Raw genomic sequence first — 10,764 nt, forward strand, 5'->3', positions numbered from 1 at the left:
TAAATAAGAAAACATGACTTAAATTGAGTTAAAACTTCTAAGTATATGGTTTGTAATTGATCAATCATACACAAAAACAAAGATAAAACGTTTGATACAATATGCAAGGTCTGTCCTCTCTGAGTTACTCATATGACGACAGTTGCACGAAATGGAACCATAATACAGTTAGTTCACGGGAAATACAATAAAAGCCTTTCCAGAGATTCGTGACCTTGTATGGAGCTAAGGCGCGGGCTAGTTCATGTGGCACAATTACAGATGAATACATTACTCGCTGGATATATTTGTCAAACTAAACTTTTGCCGAAAAAATTATATACCATGAACTTGGAGTTTCGTTTCTTATCTTCCCCCAGACAACTCAATAGCATTTTGATTATGAATTGAATCTTCCCCCCAGTCAAATCTTCTTTGTAGTCTCTCGTACTCTTGCCTTCGAGTAACTTCAACATTCTGCCATTCCTCCCATCTCTCAGCAAGTCCCTCTCCTTCTAGCATCCGGACAACCTCTGACATTGCCGGTCTGTCCTCCGGTGAGCCTTGCGTGCAAAGTAATGCCACCTGAATCATCATCTCCACCTCTTGTATGACATAGTCCCTTTGCAAGTTTCTATCAACGATAGCATCCAGCCTTTTCTCCCGTTCCAGTTTCTTGACCTTCATTAGAAGACACCCATTTATAAGAGTTAAAGAGAATGACAAGTGTGGAAGTAGCTATATGCCTACATGTACAAAGAGGATAGAAGAGTGCAAAAGACAGGTACTAACAAATGAATTCAAGTACACAAAAGACAAGACAGGAGAAATTTTTATAAAAAATTCTAGCAGAAAAGACAAGGTCAAACTAAAGTAACTTTATTTGTACAAATCAAATTTGTATATTCAACACAAGCAACAACCACATCTGCAGGAGCCAGAAGATCGGGTTTAGTGCATTTGTTTGCCAGAGATGAGACTATTAGCGGACAAAATAGACAAGAGAAGACATGCTAATGATGTTTGGAGCCAGAAGATTGGGTCGCCACAACCTGATGTGAGTTCAATTGTTTGCCAGAGATGAGACCATTAGAGGAAAAGTCAGACTATGGAAAACACGGTAATGGTGTTCGGCGCTAGAAAATCAGGTTGCCACAACCTGATTGTAAGTTCACTAGTTTGTGAGAGATGAGACTGAGAGTGAAATTTAGACTATGGAAGACATGGTATGGTGTTTGTTTTGACTAAATAACCTTAAAAACCAAACAAAAGTAAAATTTGGGTTATGTTTGCTTGAACGGAATTTCTACCGTGGTGCTACCAATTCTGTGCTACGAAACTCAACTTCTAATAATTTACAAAGAATCTTTAAATGCACAACTTTGGATATATGACTTCTCTTTAGGTCTACACCAAGTTATAAATAATTTTAAATCGGGAGCAATAATTAGAGCAGTCACGTAAAAAATAAATAAATTGGGAAATGACAATGAAACTGAAGTTTGTTGTTCGCCCTCCATCACAAAAAGGGGTTAAAACATTTGATAATAGTATGTTGAATTATGTCACGAGCAAGCAAGATTTCAGAATTATACTTCATAATGAATAGACAAAAACAAAAACATTCACTTATGACCTCGGTGCTTTATTGTGCTCCCTTGACCAGTGAAAATATATATAAAAGAAATAAATTCAACAAAGCATTAGGATACCTGATTTCCATATATATATATAAAGATAATAGGCATGTATAAACCAGAAAGTCAGATGTGAGAATTATCTTACATGGTCAAGCAATAAGACGTCGTCTTCCTCTTCCAAGCGTGAAAAATCTATCGCACGCTGACCTGTAACAATCTCCAGAAGCATAATCCCATAACCAAAAACATCTGTCCTTTCCGATGACTTGCCAGTGGACAAATATTCAGGAGCTATGTGACCCATTGTTCCACGAACTTGAGTAGTCACATTAGTTTTTCTCACATCAACCAACTTTGCAAGGCCAAAGTCACCGACAACAGCTTCAAAGTCCTCGTCAAGTAATACATTTGCAGCTTTTACATCACGATGAATAATTTTAGGATTACAGTGTTCGTGAAGGTATTCCAATCCACGTGCAGTGCCTAAAGCTATTTTTTTCCTTGTGGGCCAATTCAAAACAGCCTCCTCCGGTTTACGCTCTGAATCAATAAATCAACCAATTATACTTTTATCATAAAAGGTGTATAGAAGAACAAGAAGAAAAATTAATATAAACAAAATGATTACAAATGACGTATTACTACATGTTCCCCGACTACAACCTAAATACTTGACAATACAAAATCAAAATCCGCATAGACACCGTGTACAGAGTCAGCATGAAAACAAACAAGAATACACATATATAATATAAAATTTTAATCAGGAAAAATGTGAGAAAAAAATTGTGCTTGGATCTCACACTAATGATGACAATAGAAGCCTAAAACCCTAGCAACCACTCTATCATGATATCTTGGGGTGCTCAAAAAAGAATCAATAAAGAATATAGGTCAGCTTCAAGTGCGGAGCCACCAATAAATCTCATAATTACTCTCCCTCATGTACCCATAAACATATGTAGGTACAGTCATTATTTGGATCCATGCAAAAATTTGAAAGCCAAATATTGTTGACTCTGAGGTCAACAGACAACCCTACAAAAACTTCATTTATAGGTCATCTGTAGACATTCACATTAGGCATTTGTGAAGAAAGACTTAAAAGTAATGCAGGTCACCAGGACATAGAATCAGCAGGTTAATATCAAATTAAATTATAAGCTAATGAGTAAAACCTCGTAAACGATAGGCAACACTTAAGTTCTGCATATATGGGTACACCAAAAGGCGTTCGGTGGGCGTCGTGCAAAACCCAATTAGCCTTAAAAGATTCCTGTGAACTGCCACACTTATCATCTCAACCTCACGCTGGAAAGCTGATTCTCCACCAGGACTCTCATAATCTGTTAATCGCTTCACAGCAATTTTTGTATTATCTACAAGCACTCCTTTATAAACTTTCCCAAATCCTCCTTGTCCAAGAACATTTTTCTCACTGAAGTTCTCTGTAGCAATTTGTAGCTCTCGCCATGAAAATCTCTTTAATTGACCAAATGCAATTCTTCGATCAACTTCCCCTGGACATAAGATAAAAAGAGACTGATCAGCAAATGTGAAAGTTAAACTAGAAATGAAGAGATTCGATATTGTACACAAACCAGCAAGATTCATTATAAAAACTCAGTGACTAAATATATCAATAAGATCCATAAATGGAATTCAAACGTACAATCTGGTTTATAACTAGTTAACAAGGTAAAGTTGACCTATAAAATTATAATTCTTTGTTGGCATGGTGGCTTGCAAGTCCTTCTAATATAATATGAGCTATCCCCTACATCAATACATATTAAATAATACGTCAAGTTGGTTACTGGATCATATTATCGGAATATTTGGTAGATTTATTTGGGAGAAATTTAATACAGATTACCAAAAGTGATGCACATATTTAGTAGACGTTACTTGCACAACATCTGGGAGAAATTTAATTCAGATTAATACAAGTGATACACAAATTTAGTAAATGTTACTTGCACAATATCTGCAGTGCGATTTTACATATTTGTTATTTTAATTTAGGGACATAGTAATCTCTTTTTCGGACTAACTCCGTGGATGCATTAGTCATATCAGCATCAAAAGAATGATATTAATCATAAATCTGTTCACTCATCTCCAAATTGCAAGCTTTCACTTCTACACTGAATAAAGTAATGCAGTAAATGATTTTGGGTCGAATGTTGAATTTATCAGAGTACGATCATACACTAGGATAAAAAAGAATTATCCAGATGTTTAAGTTTCAGATATTATTATCTTTATATGTTTTGCCCCTCTTTTCCTCACATGAGGTTTTATTAACCTATAATACACTGACCCTATAAGATACCCATTCATCCTGTCGAATCATTTAGATTTAAATACTTCAACAACTTAATTACTTGTCCAAAGTAATGAACAAAACTAATCGGATCACATAAACAAGCTAATTGATTGATACATTTTCCTGTTTTCGAGACCTTGAGAGGCACAGATTTTTTAGATATTCTACCCCTGGGTTCAACCCAGACATCCTAGGAAATCTGGTGAACATGTGATACCAGTATGGATCTCATTGACACTATACAAGGCCAGGTCATTTTCCTTTCAAGCTGCTATAACTGAGAAGGGAAGGAGCATACAATAGATGACAGTTCACTAGCCATTGTTTCCCAAGTAATCTTTGTTCTTTGCCCAATTCCAGTTTACAGAACAGAATATTTAACCAACCGTCAATGTGTGAGGCTTGATTAGGTATGTAGAATGGATCTATATCCATTCAGGGAAGCTTCTAGACAGCTTATGTTCAGTGCAGCTTGAATATATCCGTTGGCACATCAAACGCTACCTTAATTTTATATGATGACTATCATTTATCTGCCACAGCTAAGAACTTGGTAGAAATGTAAATCCTTGTTTGGATGGCATCAATGGAATTTGAGATAATGGCTTGGGTTAAGAAAAAAAAATGAAAAAAAGGATATGGGTGAGAAGAATGAGCCTTCTGTGTAAGGGCCGATTTTCTAATACAATTATTCATGGAATTAAAGAGTGAGATCAGTAAGATTAGCTGCAGCAAGACGGATTTCTCAACCTCTCCAAAAATATTTCCTAATTTCCTGTTTTGCTTTCAGTTAATTCATCATGTATTCATTCATTCTCCTAATATGTTCATTAACCAATCATAGCATAAGGTCATACTATCCACAAGATCACAGAAACTGTTATTGAGTAATTGCTATATACTTTTCGTGTCTGAAACAGCACAAACCTTAATATTGTTACCTACTTAAATATCATAAAGAATAGCACCTTAAAAACAAAACTAACTACTCTTGTATGTAGCTGGAACCGTCTGTTTTAATACATTGTCAGAATAATTATGAATCTCCTCAAATAATATACATAAGTATAGTACTCACGAAACATTTAGCCAACCACAATATCAACCTCTACAAATATTAATACTTTTGCTTGTATTATAAAACAAACTCGCATACCTGAAACATCAACATAAACTTCTTGTCTGTAGCCTCTATGTTTTCCCTTGTACATGTACCACAGAAAGCAGCCAACAGCAAGAAGGCCCAGAAGGCCACCAGCAGTACCAACTATAACTCCAGTCTTGGATTTCTTTTTACCACCTAGGGATACAGTTGCGTGCTGGTTAAGCTTATCCAGAAAAGGTTGTATGACATGTTTATGTATTATATTATATAATATGACCAGATATATTACCTCCAAGGCCAGATACACAAGGGTGAGAATGATTGAAACCACAATTTAAATGGTTTCCTGTAAAACTGTTAAAAGCAACTGAGGCAAAATTAGTTTCATTGTCAATGTAATAGAGAGAGAAAGACAAGCACAAAATTTAAATACAGAACAGTTGAGAAATAATGTTTCCGTACTTGTATTTTGCAATTTGAAACAGCTCATCGGGGATCTGACCTACAAGATCATTTGAATTAAGCTGACTGCAAAGGAAGATCAAATGTATTCATTAGAACCTAATTATTTTTTCTCCATCTTTACTTTGATCACTGTAACACAATTACTGCATCCTTGATTCCCAGACGAACCCCATTGCAGTCTCTGTCCCCCCCCCCCCCCCCCCCCCCTCCTCCTTGATTTTCTTTTTTCTGTTAGTGGGTAAATACTCGTATACTGGGCCTCTGAACCAGAAGCTTTCGGTTTAAAGAGGGAGGGAAGAAGGCTGATCGTTGGGCCAAACCCCTATATTCCAATTCTTTTATTGAAGGACAATAATCAAGAGATCACAAAGATAGAACTTACATATTTATCAAGTTTGAAAGACTAGACAACGATCCAGGAATTGACCCAGTGAAATTGTTTTGACTCAACAACCTGTTCCAAAAAGTGAGTTTAAGACCACTTTAAATACTACAAGGTAGTGTAACCATTAAACAACAAAGACACAGATAGTATCACTTACAAGAACTGAAGCTTCTCCATATTACCAAGAAAAGATGGTATTTCTCCGGTCAAACGATTATCTTCCAAATCTAACATCGTCAAATTTGTCAAATTCCCCAACTCTTTCGGTATCCCACCCGTTATACGATTACCTTTCAAAGATCTGATGATAATAAAAACATATTGATAAGTATTTAACAATGACAGGTACGTCAGGAAGAACCTGATGTATAGCCTTGCCCTCATTTTTCATCAATGGGCTGTTCCCGATGTTTAAGTTCGTGCCAGGCGGATAGCAAAATAGACACTTCACCATTACACCAAACACAACCTTCTCTTAAACCAATATAAAAAAATGAAAAAAATATTGAAGTAGCTACCATTTTATTGTATGCTATGCAATGACACAAAAAGCATATCTTGTTGACAGGTTTTGGTAAAGTTTTATATATAATCAGTGAGTAAATTTAAAATCACTATTTCTTCCCTATTTAAATATTTTATGAAGCTACACATGGCATGAGTTTTTACTATTTCAAAAGTATTTTGTACGTACAGCGTAGTAAGAGCGTGAAGACTTCCTACTTTAGGGGACAGTACTCCAGAAAACCCCATGGATGATAATGTTCTGAAATAGATCAAAAAAATTAGTAAGTCAAAAGCAAATGAAAAATATCATACAATACAAATAACACTAAAGGCAAAATATAGCAACTGAAATGACACCGATCATAGCACAAGACAATATATTTGCACTAATATTTTAACAAGATGGTACATTCTAAAGCTACATACACTGAAGTAACTTGAGATTCAGAATTACAAATAATCTTTGACCAAGTGCATGGATTCACTAAATTCTGATTCCAATCTCCTAGCTGATCAGCTGAAGCATTTAATGAACTCCTCAATGAAAAAAGTGCATCCCCTGAAACAGAACAAGGTAAATCACCAGAAAGTAAGGTACAACAGCAAGCTAATGAGGCTGTAATTTAATATCCACCAACATAAAGTCAAGAAAGCATGGTATAGTTCTTCAGCAAAATGCATACTAAAGGCAAAAGCATAGATACATAAAAATACAACATATGCAGATTAGAACTCATTTATGTCCGATCACACGTACACTGACGTGCACACGTCCTTGAACCTTTCCTCACTTTGTAACTAAGTTCTAGGAAAACTTATGCCGTACATGAGCATGATGGTGATTTCTGACAAAGTTTGTCGTCATATAAGACATCAATGCATGGTGCAAATTTCCCTCACACTTATAAAGCATTTTTCTTAGCTATACAAGTGATTCATGCCATAGTTTTCCTACAACTGTTTCTTATATATATACAGTCGTACACTTCTGTAATGGAATTATAAATTTCATTATCATCTGGTAGCAAAATGATAATACAGCTACATCATGCTTCTTGTTCATGTGATATGTTTTCTTTTGCTAAGTTGTTCATGTGATATGTTAGTTATAGACATGTCACAAAAACTTGGCTTTATTCTGATACAGTATGATGGAGGAAAATCTAATTTGGACTGTTATTATTAGAGTGAGATTAATAACATTGCTAACTGTGCGTTCTAAAGTAAATAATGAGTGAACAAGGCAAAAGGAACAAGCTGCAATAAGGGCAGAGTGAGGCAGACTACAGCTTAGTTCAGAGAGAGTGATAATCAGAAAACTTAAAAGGAAGTCTAAATAAATATGTAGCTTACTAAGATTAATCTGCTATATATAAATTATATTGAAAAACTTTTAACTATTTGATTTGCTTTCTAAAGCCATAAATTAAAAAATCCAGTAAGGCTAATAAACTCCAAGCAATACTATTATTGAAAGTGTAATGTATGTAGAGAAAGATAGAGAGACTGTTACTGAGACGGCCAACTTGCCTGGATCCTTTCCAATTCACTGGAGGTATATGACCTAGCATTTGATATATGCAGTACAAATACATCAAAAGTGAAATGTAAGCACAGTACCTTGGGCATCCGGCATGACAAAAGAATTCAAGCACGCCAATACGATAATTATAAGGAGAAGTTCCATGTTTTTCGATGTCATTTCTATTTATCTGATTCAAGTTGCAACCCCGTGTGTCATCTCCTCTGAATGTGAATGATCATCATATCTGCCCAAAATAAATATATGTTAGGAATACTTCATCAAAATTAATGGCAAAATAACATTTCTGGCCCCGATATAATTCGTTACGGATACTTTAATCAGAACTATATTATAGAAATAATCTACTACTAGCAGAAGATAATAATATAAATGAGAGAATGTTATAAGCAACAATAAGAGAAAAGATGAATGAAAAAAGGAAAGAAACTTTTTGTCCATAAAAACTAATGAATAAAGCAAAATTAACAGAAGCAGGAGGAGAACAAGAAAGACGGGTTAACTGTTGGTTTTTCATGTATTTGCCCTTCAATTTTCATATTATCAACAAATACTAGACATGAAATGATTTCTTTTACAGTGGCACAATTAGTCGATATCCTCATCAGTACCTAATTGATGGTAATCGGAAAAGGTGACCGCCTCTTTAAAGTCGCCCCACCTGGATCAGTCATAACTGAACGATTAATAGTGCCTTTGACAATCTAATGAACCCTTACACAATATCAGCACTGATACGAGATTTTTAAAGAGAGCAAAACGATGTACTTAATATCCATGAATACCTTTATTGATTTAAACGGATTGCTTCAGCACCGAGTTGATCAATTGATGGAATTTAATCTACTTACTCGTTTCACTGCATATATGTTGTATTGTTGGCTTCATTCTTCGGTAAGTAGTTGAAAAGAAACTTATTGTTTAGTAATCTATGACGACTTGTTCATTTTATTTATTAGGCTTTGGACCTTTTTAACAAATTCATCAATGTTCCCCCTAAAATATGATCATTCTTGCGGCTGGCAAGTTTCAGCAAGTTGTTGACCCATATAAAAGATGTGCCGCCCCTTTTATCAATTTCCCCCCAATGATGTGTCACGCGCTTTGCTAACAGATAATGCCTAGGAACACAGGGTTACCTATTTTCTTCCTCTTTGGTATTGCATGCCATATATGCGTTACATTATGGGCCAGAATTTTAAAATATGCTAGTGTGGACATAAATGACTTAATTTGCTATTTTGAGCCATTTTAACTTGGATCTGTGGCAGCTCTTTTCTGTCTTGTTTAGTGTCGATTGAGTTTTCAAGTAACTCAAGGCCCAGCCCTTCAACCCACCCATGCCCAAACCTATCTCAAGTTGCAGCAATCTTTCCTTACATTCAAACCTTATTTGCTAAATGCTACTTATTGGTCTTATCAAATAACTACTGATAATCATCGTGTAAGGTGATAAACAAGGTTTTTTTTGTTTTTTTATATAAAATTTGTGCATCACTATACAAGCATTCAAAATTGGGTCAATAAACCTCTCTTTGGATAACATGCGATCATGGCACTTTAATTGATTGGTGGTTACCTCATTTAAAAATAGCCCCTAAAATTTTGCAAGATCTATATTGTATGCCTAACTTATATGGTTCTCTCCTCGATCACTTTTTTGAGCTATTATCAGAGCATTATTGAAGGTAGATCCGAAACAAGACAGAGAAACAGGTATCTTTGATACTCTTCACCCAAGTGTCAACTAGATCATATGAGCAGGAACTCATGGGTAAAACTGTGTCCGATTCTTATTGTTCTCCTAGTGACTACCAAATACATATCCTTCTACCTCATTCATCAAGCAACAAAACACCCTTTTATTTCCAATCTTCCACATACAAATCCACATTAAGTAAATAGATTTTTCCTCAAAGCTCATCTACTTGTTTCCAAATACCCAAAATGAAGTTCCAATTTTTACAGGTACACCAGAGCAAAACCTAGTACAACAGCCTTCTTACCTAACTATCAAGAACACACTGACTTAATCATTACAATATCCACAAGCACCAAGCTCAAAATTCAATTACCCAGAAAAAACAAAAACAATAAAACCCACATAACCTAATTACCCAGAAAAAACAAAACCAATAATAACCACATACATACATACATACATACAAACCAACATATCTAGCACACACATGTATCTATGAAAACAATAAAGTTAACATTTTTACCTGAGATTCAGAACTGAAGTTAAGGGTACTTGATAAAGATTTTCAAAAGGGTGTTTCAAATCAAGAAAGAAGCTTATGTATGTAAGTATTTATGTATCTAACAACCAGTACAACTAATGATATGTCTCAGTGTCTCTCTCTCTAGAGTCTCTCTCTCCACTCACTAGTCAAATGGTGGCATGATAAAAAAGGGTTAATTATTAAAAGCATTTATTTCAGTCAAGAAATGTCCTTTACCTTGGCACCAAACTTGTGGTCATCTCAAACGGCTGCTCAAATCACCAACTTGATGCCCCCCATTTGTTAAAAGCTGTTTTCATTGTGCTTTTTCACCTTTTACTTTGCATAAATTTCACAATTTACACAGTAAATTTACTTGTATCATTATCCCCACTTAATTATTGCTATTTAGGAATCTTCTTATTCATAAGAGATGTTGAGATTGTTTTGTCTTTGGGACTAAAGTACAAAGGGAAACTCTTCATTGTACATGTCGGTTTGGCTTTGATAGTGTTTTCATCGTATTATCCAATTTGTTATTTTAAATTTTTATAAATAAATTAACAATATTATAATTCACAAAACA

At 35.0% G+C, this 10,764-nt stretch overlaps 1 protein-coding gene across 3 annotated transcripts; it reads right to left on the reverse strand.

Annotated features, from left to right (window-relative positions):
- On the reverse strand, nt 1–10,412 carry LOC108202130 (probable LRR receptor-like serine/threonine-protein kinase At5g10290). 3 transcript variants are annotated; one of them, XM_017370520.2, is made up of 13 exons: nt 10,179–10,361; nt 8,565–8,614; nt 8,031–8,179; nt 6,837–6,969; nt 6,598–6,669; nt 6,061–6,204; nt 5,901–5,972; nt 5,516–5,581; nt 5,343–5,407; nt 5,105–5,248; nt 2,798–3,139; nt 1,765–2,159; nt 1–660 (listed from the first exon to the last, which is right to left on the reverse strand). In XM_017370520.2, the coding sequence occupies exons 3-13, from the start codon at nt 8,110–8,112 to the stop codon at nt 346–348; spliced, it is 1,830 nt and encodes a 609-aa protein (XP_017226009.1). In that variant the 5' UTR covers nt 8,113–8,179; nt 8,565–8,614; nt 10,179–10,361; the 3' UTR covers nt 1–345. The 3 variants fall into 3 exon arrangements, with proteins under 3 accessions (XP_017226009.1, XP_017226017.1, XP_017226005.1); XM_017370528.2 differs by lacking the exon at nt 10,179–10,361 and adding an exon at nt 8,739–9,475; XM_017370516.2 differs by lacking the exon at nt 8,565–8,614 and having other exon boundaries at nt 10,179–10,412.
- Nucleotides 10,413–10,764: the final 352 nt, after the last annotated feature.

Source organism: Daucus carota, chromosome 1 (genome assembly GCF_001625215.2).
Source record: "Daucus carota subsp. sativus chromosome 1, DH1 v3.0, whole genome shotgun sequence".
Lineage (NCBI taxonomy): Eukaryota > Viridiplantae > Streptophyta > Magnoliopsida > Apiales > Apiaceae > Daucus > Daucus carota.